Source organism: Nyctereutes procyonoides, unplaced genomic scaffold (assembly GCF_905146905.1).
Source record: "Nyctereutes procyonoides isolate TBG_1078 unplaced genomic scaffold, NYPRO_anot_genome, whole genome shotgun sequence".
NCBI lineage: Eukaryota > Metazoa > Chordata > Mammalia > Carnivora > Canidae > Nyctereutes > Nyctereutes procyonoides.
In genome coordinates, this window is record NW_026575123.1 from 77,002 (window position 1) to 96,630 (window position 19,629).

A 19,629-nucleotide genomic window follows, 5' to 3' on the forward strand; every position below is an offset into this window, starting at 1 on the left:
ACACTCAGCAGTGAGTCTGCTTCTTGTTTCTAATTCTGTCCCTCCCCCAGCTTGTGCAGGCTCTCTCTCAAATAAATACATTAAAAAAAAAAATCTTTAAAAAACTTTAAAAATGGTAACTGTGATATGTGTTTTTTTTTTTTTTTGATATGTGTTTTTTTGTTGTTGTTTTTGTTCTTTATGTATACATCCTGTGACATGTTTTTGTGAGTCAATTTGGCTTGGTCCCAGTTATTCAATCAAAGACTAACCCTGGTGTTACTCTGGGATATTCTGTTGATAAGCCTAGAGTCCATAATCAGTGGACGGTAAGATTCCTAGATAATCTGGGTGGGCCTAATTCAATTAGTTTAAAGGATATAAGAACAGAACTGAGGCTTCCACAGAGAAATTTACCTGAGGACTAAAGCATTGGTTTCTGCCCTAAAGCTCCTGCTTGTCTTCGTGGTGGCCAGCGCAGATTCCAGATCCCAGCCTCTGCAAAGGCCTGCAATCACGTAAGCCAACTCCTTAATGTAGATCTCCTTCTCTTTCTCTTGGCGAGCTCCAACTAAGACTCATACAGATCGCTGAACCCTCAAAACATGTTTCATAAATCACTGGTAGTAGAAGAAAGCTTTTAGACGTTGAAAGACCCATGCCTCTCCTAGACTTATTTTATTGGAATTATCTCAATTCCTTAGTGGTGGAATAGTCTATGTTAGTAGATAAACATAGGAGAATATGAAGTAATAAATATGAGTCCTAAATTTTAAATGGTATTCTCCTCGCTTCAATTTTAATTATTCAAACTTTAGAGTTACATTTCTTTTGTTGAAATATGCAAAATAAAAGTGAAAGTTCCCTCTCTCCTGCCTTCCCATCCAATTTTTCTCTTTGGATGTAATCACAGCTAATAGTTTGGATTTTATCTATGCAGCACTTTTGCTAACCAAGTATCTATATAAATATATGTATATATGGAAGTTCAATGTATACATATATGCATATTTAAGCATAAATGAGATCAACCTATACAAAGTTTTAAAACAATTGTTTTTTCACTTAGTAATGGTGCTTTGGATATTTTTTTTATGTCTCTTTTACTGGCTGCTTGGAGTTTATTTTCTACTTGGTGCAGGGCACATGGTTACAAGGTGTCAGAAGAACTTTTGTGTGGCTTGGATAGTAAAGAGTAGAGTTCTCTCAACTCCCTTTTTGGTATTTAGCTGTTTTGATATAAAAGGACTCAACTGCTTCTGCTGGGTGCAGCCTGCCTACTCTATGCGGAGGGGAGCGGTGGGGAGGAGTTCTGATAAGCCTAGCATCTTCTGAAACCTAGTGGCTGGTCTTGGCCACTCAGGACTGGGGCCCAGCGTTGGCCTTGTCAGGCTGGCCACTGGGCCGCTTTCTCATGGCTTCCAGAGCCATGTCACAGGTGATGGAACCACTGGAGGCCTGGGAAGAGTCTTCAGCCTTCTGGGTACCTCAACTCTAGAGCCACGAATGGGAAAGTGAACTTCTGGTAAAAGAAGCTTGTCCCCAGGGACCCTGGTCAGCATAGGGAGATGGGAGTGGTGAGAGATGGCTTCTCCAGGATGCCCTGCCTTCTGTAGGAGCTATTAATGGAAGTAGAACCCTCCGTGGCTTGGGTAATAGTCCTGGGTGGCCACGATCCAGATTCTGGAGGGGGGGCTGGATGACATACTGTCCCTGTGCACTGGTGGAAATCTTAGGCGACCCCTCGTGGGCCTTCCCTCTGGATGGCAGGTGGTGGGGACCAGGAACCAGGACCCTAGGACACAGCCCACTTGCAGGGAGACAGGAAAAGCCTGCTGGATCACCTAGGTTTAGGCAGGTCCTGTCTTTTTCTATATACATTTATGTAGCTTTACAGTATTCTTTAAAAAATATATATATATATTTTGGGCCCCTAGGTGGCTCAGTGGTTGAGTGTCTGCCTTTGGCTCAGGTCGTGATCCTGGGGTCCTGGGATCTCTGCCTCTCTCTGTGGCTCTCATAAATAAATAAAATCTTTAAAAAAAATAAAATTTTTAAAAGAAAAAAATTATTTTATTTAGAACACAAGTGAGGGAAGAGGAAAAGAGAGAGGGAGAGAGGCTCTTAAGCCCACTCCAGACACAGCAGGAGCTGCTAGGGGTTAGATCTCACCGCCTTGATATGGAGACCTGAGCTGAAACCAAGAGTCTGGTGCTTAATGGACTGAGCCCACCCAGGGAGCCTCACAGTATCGGGACTCTAAATTGTAGACTCCTCTAAGTATGGATGTTCTATGCTTACACATTCCACTATTGGCTTTGTTATTTACAATTTCTCCCTACTACAGGGTTGGTTTGTACATATCTTTGTATATATAATCTTGGGTACATCTAAGAGATTTTTTTTAAGTTAGTTTCCTAGGAATGAAATTGCAAAGTTAAAGGTAATAGGTATTTAAAATACTATATAAGTTGCTTCTCCCACCAAAAGTACATAGGATTAACAATTTCATCATAGTGATATCAAAGTTTAAAATATGTAACAGAATTTATAAAGGTCACTCTTGAACCATTCATCACTTTATTCACAGAGATTTTTGGAAATATACTAAAGTATTTAACGTTTCCCCTACCGTCCTGGTAAATTTCAACCTCTTCTATCAATTTTTTTCTTATTTATTCAACCTACAATGATCTCTTCCTTCTAGAAATCCAAAGCATTATTGTTAACACTTATTTGTCACTAAGTCATACAGTGACTGGCAATTTCTCAAGCTGCATTGTAGTTGTACCGTTTAATTTCCAAAAGTTAGAACAACTATAGAATTGTGCCCAAGGGTGGTTCAGTGGGCTGTGTTGGACTCTTGATTCTGGCTCAGGTCATGATCTTGGGGTCGTGAGATGGAGCCCTGCATTGGGCTCCCCACTCACTGGGGAGTCGGCTTGAGGTTTTCTCCCTCTCCATCTGGCCCTCCCCACCCTCAAATAAATAAATAAAATCTTTTTTAAAAATGTGGCCCAGACTATGGGGAAAAAATCAGTCAAATTAGTGAGGAGATTAGTTAAATCCAATCAAGTAGTGAAGGAAGTTAGCTGCAACAGGATATCAAATTCCATCTACCCAAATTGAGTAACTACCATTTACTTGCTGAGAGTACTTAGGGATCTCCTGTTGACAAATCAACACTATAAAAGGGCTGGTGGGCCCATTCCTCCAATAGAATAAACTTGGAGCCTTGTAGTTCTTGAGATTCCACTTCTCAGTGAAATTACTGAGAATTAGTGAATATCATGACTATTACAATAGACTAAGATGTTGGTAGCTCCAACTAAGATATGCCAATGGCCTCCATCCAAAGACAATAAATAACACGTCTCCTGTAGTTGAGCGAGTGGGATTTATTACTCTTGCCGTGAGGAAGAATCCACATTATGGGGAGCTATTAGCCATAAAGTGTCTCAGTAAGAGAAACACCCTCTCACTGAGACACTTCATGACTATGAATCTTATTACAGAATTTGGGCTTTGGTTTGGCGATTTGAGGGAGAGGGTAGGAAAATGAGGATTTGTTAGATTAGAAATTGTGAGAGAATTAGGTCAGTTCTATAATTGGGTGTGTCCCATCTTTCGGGAGGGTTGACTAGACAAGGATAAAACTGTAATTGGTAAAGAAGTAGCAATTTCTTTCCAGCCGAGAGAGGTGGTGTTTGGTATTTTGCCGGGGCTCAGACAAATTATGAAATGGTTTTGCTCTCTCTCATTTTATCAGTCTGAGTAATCTTGTCTGAGGTTGGTATTTTATGAGATTGTTTATGTCCATCAGAAAAATAACAATGACCTGGTTTCTAGAAGTGTCAAGCCAGCTTTAAACTATTAGGGGCTTTTTTTGTTTTTTGTTTTTGTTTTTGTTTTTCTCTTTCTTAGGTACTAGTAGAGGGGAAAGAGAAAAGTAAATAAATTCAAGAAGTATTTAGCATACAAAGTCAATAGGACCATATACGGGGGCACCGAGGGTGATGTCAAGGGTGATTTCTAGGTTTCTATCCTGCAAACGAAAAGGGTAGCAAAGCTAATCACTAAGATAGTACCAGCTTTGTGTTATCTTCTAATTTAATATTTACCAAAAATATGTGAAAAGTTCATATTATCATACCCATATAGAGATCAGAAATTAAGGCTATAAAGGGGCTAAATATATCTTGCCCACTGTTACATAGAAACAATTCAAATTCAAGGTCGCCTGACTCAAATCATACCAACTTGTCTTAATTGAGATAAGATTCACAGAACATAAAATTTACATTTGTAAGTCCTTTTACAAATTCACAGAGGTGTAAATTTTAGCTCTCTAAAATACACACAATTTAGTGGGTTTTAGTACATTCGGAATGTTTTGCAACCGTCACCACCATTGAATTGCATTGGATTGTAGACCATTTTCGTCACCCCCAAGAGAAACTCCATATGCGATAAGTAATTCCCATACCCTTCTCCCTCTTGCCCCTGGCAACCACTGATCTTTCTGTCTCTGTGGGGTTACGTGTTCCGGACATTTCATAGAAATGGAACCATGAAATGTGGCATTTTGTGTCTGGCTTTCCTTCCGTTGGCACGATGTTTTCAAGATTCATCCACATTGTAGCAGGTGTCTGCTTAATTCCTTTTTATGACTGAATAAAATAGTGTTGTATGGATATAGCACCTTTGTTTTATCTACCCATCACTTGACGAACACTTCATGTTTCCATATTTTTGGCTTTTAGGAATACTCCTGCTGTAAATATTCATGTATGAGTTTTTGTTTCAAAACTCAGAGTTTAATCTCTTGGATATATACCTAGAGGTGGAACTGCTGGGTTATACAATAATTCAGTGTTTAGGTTTTGAGGAACCATGATAGCAGCTGCACAGCTGCACATTTCCACCAGTAAATATATGGAAGGTTTCAGTTTCTCCACATTCTTAATTGTTTTTGATATTGTTGATAGCCTCCTAATAGTAAGAGTGGAATCTGATTGTGGCCTTGATTTGCATTTCCCTAGTGACTAAGGATGTTGAGTATCTTTCATGTGCTTATTACCCATTTGTATATTTTTGGAAAATGTGTATTCAAATCTTTTGGTCATTTTTAAGTTAGGTTGTTTTTTATGTTCTAAGAGTTCTTTGTGTATTCTGTCTACTAGACTCCTACTGGGTATATTATTTATAAATATTTTCTCCCATTTTGCAAGTTGTCTTTTCACTTCTTACTACTGCCTTTGTACAAAAGCTTTTAATTTTAACGAATCCAATTTCTCCATATTTTTCCTTCTGTTGCTTGACTTGTCATATCCAAGGTTGTGAATATTTTCACCTATGTTTCCCTCTAAGGGTTTTCTAGTTTTAGTTCTTAAACGTAGGTATTTGGTAAATTTTGAGTTAACTTTTGTATAAAGTATGTGGTAGAGATCCAAAGTCATTCTTTTGCATATAGATATCCAGTTGTCCCAGCACCGTTTGCTGAAAAGGATTATTCTTTCTCCTATTGACTGGTCCAGGCACCCATTTGAGTGAATGCACAACACAACTGTGTATTTAATTTGTCCTGTGGATCTAGTTATCGGCATTGCAAGAGTTGCTAGGTAATAAGTGCACAGTGAGGGCAGCCTGGGTGGCTCAGTGGTTTGGCCCCACCTTCGGCCCAGGTTGTGATCCTGGGGACCTGGGATTGAGTCCCATGTCGGGCTCCCTGCATGGAGCCTGCTTCTCCCTTGCCTGTGTCTCTACCTCTCTTCTCTCTATGTCTCTTATGAATAAATAAATAAAATCCTTAAAAAGAAAATAAGTGCACAGTGATGATTATATTGACTATTTTTCTCACAGTCAAGGACAGTTGTTATGGATAGGCACTCTCTGCCATACTGGCTCCCTACAGTTTGCTGGATAAAACACTATTTCTTTGCAATGTTCTGCTATCCTTCCTTTCCAAATATTCTTTTTTTTTTTTATCATACTCTCTTACACAGTGAACATTTCTTTGAGAGAAGCATCACATACATACAAAAAATAGGAAAGGTTGGCTTGGTTGACATTGTTCAAGTTAAGAGACCCACTGGAGAGAACTGATTTTTCTCTTAACATTGAAACAACTCCTTTCCAAGTGTTACCTAGTCTTATATGTGAAATTTGTGGTTGTGGTTTCTGAGCTACTGACTTCTTTAAAGGGATTTATGTTTCCAGATGTGTTAGTTGAGGCATCAACTAATTTTAGAGTGTCTTCTTCACAGTCCTCATATTCATTTCAAGAACCTTTATTATAAAATAGCCTGAAGGTGATCATGCATATTTTATACCAAGAAAAATTGTCTTACGTACAAACGAAAACATATCTCAGACAATGAAAACATACAGCACATGCTTATATATTAATGCCTTGGTTAGATGTTTTGGGATTACGATCCCCCAGGTCCTTTCATTAGGAGGTCTATATGGATCATGGACTGGTAAAAGTTTGTTCACTTGAAAGCGAGCTCCAAAGGAAGAGTAGAAAAATCTATCACTAATATTGAGAACTCCGTCTGAATCAAATAACAAAGGATACATATTATAAAAACATTTGATCTTCTCACCATGCTTTTAAGGTTTGTTTCCTCCCCGCCTAAGAGTCTTAGAACAGGACACTTTCGGTGCTCCCCGACCCTGCAATTCGGTCATTTCCCAGTAGGGGACGCTGTTGCATCAAAAACTGCACCACTTGCAGCATTTAATCCTGTTGGGCCTCAGTTCCTTCTGTACTTTCAAGACTTGTCTCTTTTTTTTACAAAGTCCTGTATATGAATATTTTCCTCTCTAGACTTTGAGAAAGTGAGAGTTGAAGAAAAACAGAATTCTTGAGATTATCCTTTTACCCACTGTCCTCAGAGATGGTTCACTGTATGTGACATTCTTGGAGGTTGGTATCAAAGTCCCAAAGTACGAAATGCGTCTCGTAAGTCATCAACCTCATACAGGGGCTGTTGAGAAAGAGAAATAAACTGAGTGGATGAATTTGTAACATTTTGTTGGGCAGTAAATTCTGGGGAATAGGAAAAGGAGAGGCTAGAATCCTACCAGGAGAAAAACACAATCCTGCGGGGAGTCTAAAGGAGACGCTTGTGGGCGAGGAGAGGGGAACCCCAGAATTTACTGCCTGTCGGCAGAGGACTCTGAGTCGTGAAACAACAGATGACCAAACTCGGAGGTAGGAGAAATGACTATAAGGCATCCAATGAGGCTTTCATCAGAGCAAAAATAAGAGTGATACCCACACACTCATGCACAGATGACAATGTGAGAAATGTAAGTAAGAGAGGAAAATAGAAGTAGCTCCGGGACAAGATGGCTTTGGAGAGAGAAAGACGACGAGAAGCAAAGAAGCCCCTTACCAAAAGAATGCGTCGAAGCTGTCTGGATAGTCGAACGGAATTTTCGTGCAACCCCTCCCAGGCTTTGAAAGTTTTTTCACGATTTTCCACAAAAGTATTCCAGCAATAAAAATAATCTTTAAAAAGGTAGGGGGACGGGGCAGAAGATGGTTCAGATCCCAAATGTGGAGGAAAGAAAGAAAACCCTGCCCCAACCCCTTCTAAGTCGCATTTCCCCCCAAAGCCTAGCATCCAAGCCCTTAATTCCCTTCCTCCTGTTCCCGTCTGGTTTTTGGCTGAAAACCGCGCCCCCCGGCCCCCAGTTTTCCGCAGTCTGAATTGCGAGCCCCGAACCGCCAGGTCCCCCTCGCACCCTTGAAGGTCATGATGGCGATCTGGACGCCCGCCCGGTGCAGCCGCCGCAGCCCCTCGGGCTCCGCCTTGCGGTCCTCGCAGAAGTAGAGGCGCGCGGCGAAGATCCTCAGGCTGAGGTTGGGGTACCCGCGCAGGAAGTCCGCCACGTGCCGCGCGCAGTCGTAGCAGGGGCTCCAGGACGTGAACCAGGTGACGCGGTAGCAGCGGCCGGGGTCCAGGTCCCAGTCGGAGATGTAGCGCAGGAAGAGCAGCTCCACGTGGCAGCCCGACTGCGGACAGAGCAGAGGCGGGTGGCGGTTACTGGCCTCGCCGGCCGCGGGCCGTGCCTGTGGCTTTACGGTCACTCGCTCCTCCGCCTCCCACGGTCGCCTTTTTTAGGGTGTCTGCCCTTTGGGGGGCTCTAGGTTACAAAAGGGGTATGCATTTGCTGTGGAGCAGAAAAGCAGGAGGGGGATCCCTGGGTGGCGCAGCCGTTTGGCGCCTGCCTTTGGCCCGGGGCGTGATCCTGGAGACCCGGGATCGAGTCCCACGTCGGGCTCCCGGTGCATGGAGCCTGCTTCTCCCTCTGCCTGTGTCTCTGCCTCTCTCTCTCTCTCTCTCTCTCTCTCTCTCTGCGACTATCATAAATAAATAAAAAATTTAAAAAGAAAAGCAGGAGGATGAGATGCGTCTATCTAAAGTAGCATCGTGCACTGTCCCGGAGTTTGGAGGGCTGGCCTGCCACGTCCCCCCCACCCCACCCCCCTTTTTTTTTTTCGCCTTTGAGGAGAAAGGAAATGTTCTGGAAGGGCCCAGGGCTGTATGACATTGCGGAAATACGCCAGACCACCGGTGGAGGCAGGAAACAGGCTATGCTCAGGCCAACAGAGGGGTTTGTAAGAGAAGTAATAGGCGCTGCTCTGGGTTCAGAACCAATTAAATAAGGTGTTTGCTATCCTGTGATCCCTGGGATTGTAATATAATCGCGCACCAGTGAGCTATAGCAAGTCTGCTGAGTCTAGCAGAAAAGGCGTTAGTCCTAGAAGCTGAAGGTCTAGGTCCATTTCCTTGGCATCACCACTCAGGTGAGTGGGACAACTCACCCAACTCTTGAATCTTCTAAGTCCTCACCAATAAAATGGGCTGGTATCGTGGCGATTAAATGAGAAGGATCAAAGGGTTGGTAACAGCAAAGCCTTCTCTACTTAGAATGTGTCATCAAACAGCAAAGAGATTAGAATGTGAAGCAATTGCAGGGAGCTAATTTACACGATACAAATGGGGGCCAAGGAAATTGCATAGTAAGATAAACACTTTAAGAGTAGAGCCAGACAACGTTCTTCTGCCTATGGATTCTTCCCTGGATCCCACCAAAATCAGATGTCACTGCCTGTTTTGAGACAGAAAATATTTATTGGCAGAAGCTTATGGAAACCCATCTGAATATGGGGAAGTCCCTTGGAAATGTAATTCTCTGATCTCCTAGATGCTGAGATTGATTTAACTAATCAACCAGTTGCAGCTTCCGTGGTATTCTAGGTCTCACCATACTGAATGGACTCCTTGGCCTACGGTCTATTTGAGCAGGAGGGACTGGAAATTATTTGGAAAACAGAATTGAGTCATTAATTGTTCCTTTTCTTTAATTCTCAAAAATTCTAAAAACTTGTTTTTACATTTAAACTTTAGCTTGAATGAGCTGATAACATTTTTCCAAACCAAAAGGCTCTTGCATTTGATTTCCTTAATCTCAAAGGTAGTTTGGATGCTGGGGAAAGGGAAGGAAAATTTGGGGGCAGTTACTCTTGGCACCGATGCAAGGTATGGCAGTAACGTGCCAACATGATTGGGGAGGACGTAAGATGGCATGCTTTGGGGCATACCTAATGTAATTTCATGGACATATAAAAAACAAAGATTTGAGGAATCTAGTGGAGACCTAAACCTGAAACAGCTGAAAGCTGCGGATGGTTCTGAAAGCGCCTGCAGTCTAGCTTGGAAGCAAATAATTGATACCTTGTTTCGAAGGTGACCAAAGTCCAGAGAAAAGGAGGTGGCACTATCCCGCCGCTTCACCACGTAGCACAAGTAAGTCTCATGGCGACCCTTCGCCCAGCGGACATTCTTGAAATGGTAAAGAAACTTCCTCTGCTTCATCAGGAGGCTGTGGATGAGGAGAGGGAGGGACATGCAGAAGCACAGCTCATTCTCTGGTCACTCCTGGCTTTTCTTCAGCTTTTTTAAAAAAAAATCTGTGATGGGGGATCCCTGGGTGGCTCAGCGGTTTGGCGCCTGCCTTTGGCCCCGGGCACGATCCTAAAGTCCCGGGATCGAGTCCCGCATCGGGCTCCTGGCATGGAGCCTGCTTCTCCCTCCTCCTGTGTCTCTGCCTCTCTCTCTCTGTCTATCATGAATAAATAAATAATCTTTAAAAAAAAAAAATCTGTGATGGCTTGAGCCAAACCAGAGAAGATTCTCTTCCTTACTTGGCTGGCTGCGTGAGACCTACTGAACTTGGAACCCTTTTCGTGCTTATATTTAAGACCAAAGGACAGGTAGTCAGAACCCCCAAACCATAGGAGCTCACAGGACCGTCTGCTCCCACAGCTGTCCGTTAGATGTGGACAACTTGGACACTTATGAACTTGGTCCTCGGTTCTATAATTATTTTTTCAGAGATCTCCCCCTCCCCAACTCTACCTAAATGTCCAATAGGCACTTCAGACTCAACATGGTCAAAACAGTAGTCCTAAACTGTCCCCTGTCCTGACCTTCCTGTCTCCTTACTTTTCCATCTCAAATAACCAGGCTCAAAGCTTGGGGTCATCTATGATTCTTCTCCTTCTTCGTTCCTCATATTTAAGTAATGATCTAAATTTGATACAAATTTCCAAATATTTATTTTTATCTAGTATTTTTATTTTTTAAGATTTTATTTATTTGAGAGCGTGAGAGAGGGAGTATGAGAGGAAGGAGGGTGTGAGGGAGAAGCAGACTCCCCATTGAGCAGGGAGCCAGGTGTGGGGCTTGATCCTGGGACTCTAGAATCATGACTCAGGCTGAAGGCAGATGCCCAACTGACTGAGCTACCCAGGTGCCCCAGTATTTTTATTTTTTATTTTATTTGAGTTTTTAAAATATTTTATTTGAGAGACAGTGCCCACAAGCAGGGGGGAGGGACAAAGGGAGAAGGAGAAGCAGACTCCCCGCTGAGCAGGGAGCCCAATGCAGGGCTCCATCCCAGGATCCTGGGATCACACCACCTGAGCCACCCAGAAGCCTCAGTATTTTTATTTTTTAAACGTCCAATTAGGGATCCCTGGGTGGCGCAGCGGTTTGGCGCCTGCCTCTGGCCCAGGGCGCGATCCTGGAGACCTGGGATCGAATCCCACGTCGGGCTCCCGGTGCATGGAGCCTGCTTCTCCCTCTGCCTATGTCTCTGCCTCTCTCTCTCTCTCTCTGTGTGACTATCATAAATAAATAAAAAAAAAAATTAAAAAAAAAAAAACGTCCAAATATTTCTTGAGTTTTTACCTACACTATTTCCTGTTTTCTGCTTCCATCCAAGCCCACACCTTCTTTCTATCTCTTGTCCTGGCCTCTCAGTTGATCTGTCTGCCCCTAGTCCCTCAGAAAGAATATTCTCCATGCTGTGCCAGAGTGATCTCACAAAAACCCAGGAGTGACCATGTTATTTCTATGCTGAAAATCCCTAGTGAATTTCTTCTGCTCACAGGATAAATCCCAAATTCTGATGTGGTATTTAGGCCAGTTTTTTACATTTGATCATCAATCTGCATTTCTAGCCTCCTTTCCCACTACTTTTCCACTTCCCGTCCCTGTCTGCAAGTGGCTGTACAGCTGAATCCCTGGCACTGGTGTCTGATTCTGAGGCTTTTTCTTTCCAGTCACCTTGTTGCTGTACTTGCTCTCAGGGAATGCTTTCCTACCTTTTTCCACTGGACAAAACTCAGATCCTTCAAAGCTGGCTCACAGTTCAACTCCTCTTTCTCACTACTACTATTCCAAAATTTCTAGGCAAAAAATCAAACACTAGTAGCAACAAAAAACTCTCCTGTACTTTTTGTTTTCCAGGTTATCCCTATCAAAGCCCTCATGTTCTGTCACAAGTTGATCACTGACATCTCTGTCTCCCCAATTAGACTTTCTGTGTTTTGAGGCACAAAGTGTCACTTTATGAGAAGGATTTCTTTTAATATAAGAGTAATACTTGACTGTTGTTAACTTGTATAACACAAAAAGTTGGAGGTTTTATGTGTAAAAAATTTTTTTAGAGGTTTTATTTATTTATTCATGACAGAGACAGAGAGAGGCAGAGACACAGACAGAGGGAGAAGCAGGCTTCCTGCAGGGAGCCTGAGGTCGGACTTGATCTCAGGACTGGGATCACGCCCTGAGCCAAAGGCAGATGCCCAATTTCTGAGCCACCTGGCATCCCTATATGTAAAAATATTAAAGAATTAAAATTTAGGGGCATCTGGGTGGCTCTATCGGTTAAGCATCTGACCCTTGATTTTGACTGAGGTCATTATCTCAGGGTTGTGAGATCAAGCCCACATTGGGCTCCCCACTCAGTAGGGAGTCTGCTTAAGAGTCTCTCTCTTTCCCTCTGCTATCCCCTCCCACAACTGGCACACACACACACACTCTCAAAACCTTTAAAAATTTTTATATTTAAAAAATCTAAAATTTAAGATACAGTGTCTAAAGATATTTGGATGTATCTAATGACAATTACTATTAAAATTTTTGTTTTCCTGGGAATCCCTGGGTGGCTCAGCGGTTCATTGCCTGCCTTTGGCCCAGCGCATGATCCTGGAGTCCTGGAATTGAGTCCCACATCGGGTTCCCTGCATGGAGCCTGCATCTCCCTCTGCCTGTGTCTCTGCCTCTCTCTCTCATGAATAAATAAATAAAATCTTTAAGAAATTTTTTTTTGCTTTCCTAATCTTTTTATAGGCATGTTTACATTATTTTGATTATACTGATTTTGTATGCAATTTTGCATTCTTTTTTTTTTTAAGATTTTATTTATTTATTCATGAGAGACACACACAGAGAGAGAGGCAGAGACACAGGCAGAGGGAGAAGCAGGCTCTGTGCAGGGAGCCGGACATGGGACTGATCCTGAGGCCCCAGGATCACACCCTGGGCTGAAGGTGGCGTTAAACCGCCAAGCTGTGGGGGCTGCCCACATTCTGTTTTTTAACTTGGCAACATAATCTAAATATTACTCTGTGTTGCTCACATGCAGGGACTGGTTGCTCTAGCTTCCTCATGCCTAACAGTGTTTTGCATGTCATATGCACTAAATTGAACTGAATCTGTGGCAATACTCTCGACTAACCAAAGTTTCTTTGCAGTTGTGGATATAACAACCTATACAGTGTGGTTGATACCAAAGCCCTAATGATGTCTCTGGTGTTTGTCCCAGGTCTTTTCCAGAAATGTATTTATCAAGTTGTGGAGGTAATGCTGCCACCTAGTGGCATTGGTCAGAAGTGCAGTAAACTTGTAAAAGTGGAGACCTAAGAAGGATTTGAATACGGTTTGCTGGCAAGAGAATTGAAACTTTTTTTACCTTTATTTATTTTTTTTTAACATTGAGGTATAATTTACATATGACACCAATTTAAAATGTGTGATTTTATGAGTACTGGCAAATGTAAACACCCAAACTGCAACCACAGAACATTTCCAGAGCACTCCTCCTCACAGTTTGCTCATTCACCTTTTCAATCAGTTCTTCCCCACTCCCCTACGCAACCACTAATCTGCTTTCTGTAACTGTACATTACTATCCACTTCCTAGAAGTCATTACAAGTCCTACATTATCTCTTCCTTTGTGTCTGACTTCTTTCACTTATCATAATGACTTTGGAATTCTTTTATAGTGTTGCACGTGTCAGTAGTTGGATCCTTTTTACTGCAAAGTAATATTCCATTACATGGCTATTGCACATTTATCCATTCACCTGTAGATGGACAGTTGGGTTGTTTCCGCTTTGGGGCTATTGTGAATAAAGTTTCTACAAACATGGAGCAGCCTTAGGGCATACATATGTTGAGAATTAGTTTTTATGTACTGCATGTGATAGGCCCTGAATTTAAAAGTTAAATACCCAAGCATCCACCTTATTAGGTAAGCAAGGATGAGCTTTTTATAGCTGTCTCAATTTAAATGTCGCGCTTCACACATATGAAGCTTATTGAAATACACTTTAAGTCCTCAGGTAGAGAACTAGATTTTGTCATCAGTATACACATATCAAACATTATAAAAATTGTTTAATCATATTTTTTTAGAATTAAAAATTAGCAGGAATCTGAAATGAATGCTAACAAAGACCTAATAACTATTGGCTTTAATTTAAAATTATAATTTTACTGCTTGCTTTGGCAGCACATATACTAAAATTGGAATGATACTGAGAAGATTATCATGGCTCCTGTGCAAGGATGACATGCAAATTCATGAGGCGTCCCATATTTTTTGACCAAGATCATAAGTTTTGATGGTGAAAACATGACAATAAATTTTCATATACCAAAATATAAAATAAAATACAACAAATTGATACTTTTGTAGTAATCATCATAGCACTTAACCACCATTACTATTACTGTTGTGACATAATTAGCAAATAATCCTTAGCATATATAAACCGAATACATATTAAGTGCTTAATACAGCAGTAAAAGGGAACAGAATCTCTTGGAGCTCAGTTTTAAGTAGATTAAGCATCATTCCTTACTGATAAATTTCTTTAAACAGGTAATCTGCCCTCCTAGGCTATATGGCTGAGTGAGAAAGGGATGGAAAGGGGTACTGTATAATGCACACCAGGCCATACGAAGAGGATCTACTACTTGGAGAAAGAAAGGGTGTTCTGGAAGTATAGGAAAGGACATGGCATAGGTCAGGGAATTCAGATGGACTTTTGCCTTCTGCCTTACATGAAAATATGTAGGTATTGTTTCTATCAGAAGTGGTCAGTCACAGTGAAGCAGATTGGTTGACTATGATCCTTTAATTAACTTCCTTGGTCCAATCACTTTCCTTCAACTATAGCTAGGAGCCGGGTTTCAAGTACCCTGTTCTCTTAGTTTCTCTTTTGGGTACAAAGGACTTTGTAGAGGCAGTTTTTCAAGCTCACAGGTTGACAGCTGCTCTAGACAGCTGTGTTCTGTGAGGCAGAACATTGCCGCATCCCCAGCAACGCAGACCAGAGACAAATGGGTTAAAAATAATCGTGACCAAGTCCTCTCCTGTGGTGTGCCATCACTAGTGCCCTCTGTAGGTCTTATTTTCCCTAATCATAATTATGTATTTCCCTTTTTCTCCTGTTGAATCTCATCTTTTTCCCTTTTGCCTTCGAATTCCAACTATTAATCATTGCTTTGCATTTCATTAAGTACAAATATTTTCATTGAACCCTTTACCTCTGATTTATACCTCATATTAATTTTCAAAGTCTCAGTGCAAGCTGGGCAGACATTTAACATTTTTACCCAAGAAAATTTTCTGAAGAAAATTTAGGCTTCCATTAAAAAAATCATAATTCTGGTGGCACTTGGCTGGCTCAGCCAGTGGAGCGTGCAACTCTTGATCTCAGGTTTGTCAGTTCGAACCCATCTGTTGGGTGTACAGATTACTTCAAAATACAATCTTTAAGAAAAAAACACCCTAATTTAGTAGTGTAAATTCTTTGTGAAGGAGTTAAATTGAGTTAAAGTATATGGATTAGATAGGACTCTCATGTTTGTAGTAATCATAAAAGCAGGAATAAAATAAGTTGTGATAATTGTCATAAACTGCATGTGAAAATCTTACAAAATACATTTTAAGAAATAAGTTGAGGGGATGCCTGGGTGGCTCAGTGGTTGGGCGTCTGCCTTCAGCTCAGGGCGTGGGTGTGATCCTAGGATCCAGGATCGAGTCCTACATTGGGGAGCCTGCTTCTCCCTCTGCCTATGTCTCTACCTCTCTCTGTCTCTGATGAATAAATAAAGAAATCTTTAAAAAAATGAGAAATAAAAAAAAGAAATAAGTTGATGTCTGAAGAACTTGAAAAACTAGGTAGATAGTAAAAATGCCATTAACTGCCTAGCAATTGTACCTATAATGTTAACTTGCTTGCCTGAGGTCTTCCCGTAGTAGATACATTGCATCATAGAAACTTGTAAGCAGTTTTTAATATTGGCATTAAAAAAAAATATTGGCATTAAAAAAATAATTTCCTTATTTATTTGTAAGTAAATGATTCAGTAAAGGCTCCCTAGGAAAGTTTACAAGTCCTTTTGTGGTAGAATATTTACAGAATTATTATTATAACTTCCACTACTGTTTTTAGTATAGACATTCTTGCTATTACCTTTCACAATTTGAATCCCTAAACACTTTCTATATTAAAAAAAAGCATTTACTATGTTAATATTATTATCATAAATTAGTTCTAATTGCAGAACATGGCCTTACATGGCACATAACTGTTCTTTTGAATATGGAAGAGAGACAGAACCAAGAGAATTAAGCAGAGAGCTTGTAAGATCTGAACAGATGAGACAGATCCTGAAAAATGAATGTGCATATTGACCAAGCAGTGAGTCAGATAGTGAGAGGAGAGAAAGGGACCCATCTGAAAACTCAGATTTGCTCTGAGAGAAAAGTCAATGCCACCACCCGTGAGGAGACTGCTTTACCTGTCCATAGTGGATTCCAGAGTGTCTTTCTTAGTCTTAGGCCAAGGAGGGCTTGCCTCAAGTTCTGCTGCTTCACTGATTCTGTCTGGCAAGGCATTGGCCCCACACATTCAAATTTGAGCTTGCCCTCTTTGGCTCCTCCCCCCGAGGCATCATCACCTCCAGGTACCCCAACAGCCTTCCTCCTGTTTGGGTCAAAAAAACATAGGCGGGGCTGTCATAGGCAGAGTCATGTAAGTAAGTGATTGCTTAATGTATAGGTTCCTTTAAGGCTGCATCTCTAAAAATCCAGTCTATGCTCCACAGGTAACAAAGATCAGGAAGGAGATCGCAAAAGAGTAATTTTTGCTGGGGCACCTGGGTGGCTCAGTGTTTGAGTGTCTGCCTTTGGCTCAGGTCGTGATCCTGGGGTCCTGGGATCGAGTCCTGCATGGGGCTTCCCCCCGGGGGGCCTGCATCTCTCTGCCTGCATCTCTCTGCTGCGTCTCCACATCTCATGAATAAATAAATACAATTTTTTTTTAAAAAAGTAATTTTTGCCAAAGCTGTCCTTTCCATGAAAGCCATATGTTTTGAAGTCAGAAGGAGCAGCATCCCAAACCATTAAAAAGAATGTTCATTTCATTAGACAGAGTCGACATCTAAATGACTGCCTTGAACTTGGAAAACAGTTTGGGCTTTTCAAATAAAAGGCTTTAAATTCCTACCCTTGGGATGCCTGGGTGGCTCAGCGGTTAAGCATCTGCCTTCATCTGCCTTCAGCTCAGGGCGTGATCCTAGAGACCTGGGATCGAGTCCCACGTCGGGCTTCCGGCATGGAGCCTGCTTCTTCCTCTGCCTGTGTCTCTGCCTCTCTCTGTATGTCTCTCATGAATAAATAAATAAAATCTTTTAAATTAATTAATTAATTAATTCCTCTCCTCATACGATTGGGTCTATTAAAGGTTTTGCTTCTCCCTCCTACCTCAGTCTACATGCGTTCTATTACTTCATTCGGTAGAAACTTAATACCAGAAAGAAAGAAAGAAAGAAAGAAAGAAAGAAAGAAAGAAAGAAAGAAAGAAAGTTACTACCTCACTACATGATAGATATTGATAGAAATTGTGGTTTCCATACACTGGTAATACAATGGTGAGTGAAGCAGCTAGGGTCTCCTCCCTTCCTGCCTCAAGGCTTTAACCACCACCTATACATTGATTCCCAAATCTCTAGCTCCAGCTTGGACCACTTCCTTGAACTCAACACAAATGCACACCACTTCTGCCTCAGCATCTTCATTTAAATATCTGATGGGCATCTCAAACATGCCTCAACCTGAGCTCCTGTTCTCTCTCTCAACACACCTGTTCCTTTTGCCACCTTTCCTACCTTGATGGCGATGTCATCCCTCCCACTGCTCAGATCAATGTGGCAGCCTTCCTTGTTTGCTTCTCTTCCTCTTAATTATCAAATCCTGCTAACTCTACTTGCAGAACAAATCCAGAATGGACCACTTTTCAACACCCCCAGGTCCAAGCAACCCAGATTGCTGCATTTAGCTTCCACACTGGTTTTCCTGCTTCATCCTCCTTCAATTACAGGCTGTTCTCCACACAAGAATCAGATTCATCCTTTTGAAACCCTTTAGATTAGGGGTGTACAGGCGGCTCAGTTGGTTGAGCATCCCCCTTCAGCTCAGATCATGAGATCAGGGTCCATGTTATTGAGGCCCGTGTCAGGCTCTGCTGAGCGGGGAGTCTGCTTCTCCATCTCCCTCTGTGCTCTCACTCTCTCTCAAATAAACAAAATATTGAAAACCTTTAGATCATGTCACTCCTCTATCCAAACTCTCCCTGTCTCCCCATTCTCTCAGTTATAGCCAATATCCTATCAGGACTCATAAGACCCTCTGCCATCTGCTCCTGCTTTACCTCTAAACTCTCACCCTTGGGGAGCCTGTCTGGCTCAGCTGGTAGGGCTTGCAACTCTTGATCTAGGGGTTATAAGTTTGCTTTCCATATTGGGTGTAGAGATTACTTTAAAAAATAAAATCTTAAAAAAATTCACCTTCATCTCTCCTTTCCTTACTTACACAAAGAACACACACTCCTGCCCCGGCCTTTTCACATACTGACCCCCTGCCTGGAGTGCTCTTTCCTTGTATATCATTATGCATTTTTAAAAAATTTTTTTAAATTTTAATTGCAGTATAGCAAATATATAGTATTGTATTCATTTCAGGTTTTTAAAAATATTTATTTATTCATGAGAGAGAGAGAGAAAGAGAGAGAGAGAGAGAGAGAGAGAGGAAGAGACATAGGCAAAGAAGCAGAGAGAAGCAGGCTCCATGCAGGGAGCCTGATGTGGGACTTGATCCCGGGATTCCAGTATCATGCCCTGGGCCAAAGGCAGGCGCTCAACAGCTGACCCACCTAGGAGTCCCCATTTCAAGTGTTATATCATCAAAGTTTGATTTCCTTGTTTATGCCTTTACTCAAATATATCTTTGTAGTTGAGGTTTTTCCTGGTGACCACATCTAAAATGCAAGGAGCTGGATGCAAGACTCGAATCTGGATTCTGGGATCACTGAAGTGTTGGAGAAATCCAAGGGAATAATACTATGTGAGAAGTCACAAATAGGCTAATTTTATCTCTTATAGTTTAGGAAAGAATTTTGAGGGACGCCTGGGTGGCTCAGTGGTTAAGTGTCTGCCTTTGGCTCAGGTTGTGATCCCGGGGTCCTGGGATGGAGTCCCCATCAGGCTCTGCACAGGGAGCCTGCTTCTCCCTCTGCCTATCTGTGTCTCTCATGAATAAATCAAATCTTCAAAAAATTTTCTTTTGAAAAAAATACTTTCTTCACAAGGCTCTGCTCAAGACCACACCTCATTCCTAGTTTTGTTCTCCTGCTGTCCAGTCTACTCCTCTTGGTCGAAAAGCCTCTTTTTCTCACTTCCACGGGGAAATTCTACCTTGTATTCTCCTGGATTATTCTTACTCATGGGCCCATTTCCTATCTAGACATTTGTTTCTCCAAATCTTTATTTCTGAAACAGATTCTGAGGGCACCAGAAAAATGATAACCACTCACCTTTGGCACTCTGAATTCCATAGAATGGTTGAATGGGGAAAGAAGGGGAGGGCACTTCACAAATTCCTCTGCAGAGACTACAGTGAGGCACGGCCATGGACAATCTGATCCCTTTAAG

At 41.8% G+C, this 19,629-nt stretch overlaps 2 protein-coding genes and 1 non-coding gene across 3 annotated transcripts in view; 2 read left to right on the plus strand and 1 right to left on the minus strand.

The window, feature by feature from the left end:
* The first annotated feature begins 433 nt into the window (after positions 1–433).
* RIMKLB (ribosomal modification protein rimK like family member B) overlaps positions 434–19,629 on the plus strand; it is a 153,449-nt gene continuing 134,253 nt past the window's right edge. Inside the window, exon 1 of the mRNA XM_055336768.1 lies at positions 434–497. The gene's annotated coding sequence lies outside the window, so the exon portion shown is untranslated. The remainder of the gene's footprint in view (positions 498–19,629) is intronic.
* Positions 6,881–9,905, minus strand: AICDA (activation induced cytidine deaminase). Its single transcript, XM_055336724.1, has 4 exons — positions 9,732–9,905; positions 7,735–8,005; positions 7,383–7,498; positions 6,881–6,971 (listed from the first exon to the last, which is right to left on the minus strand). The coding sequence occupies exons 1-4, from the start codon at positions 9,903–9,905 to the stop codon at positions 6,918–6,920; spliced, it is 615 nt and encodes a 204-aa protein (XP_055192699.1). The 3' UTR covers positions 6,881–6,917.
* LOC129517184 (U6 spliceosomal RNA) lies at positions 14,129–14,231 on the plus strand. The gene has a single exon (XR_008665964.1). It is a non-coding gene; the product is annotated as a U6 spliceosomal RNA (small nuclear RNA).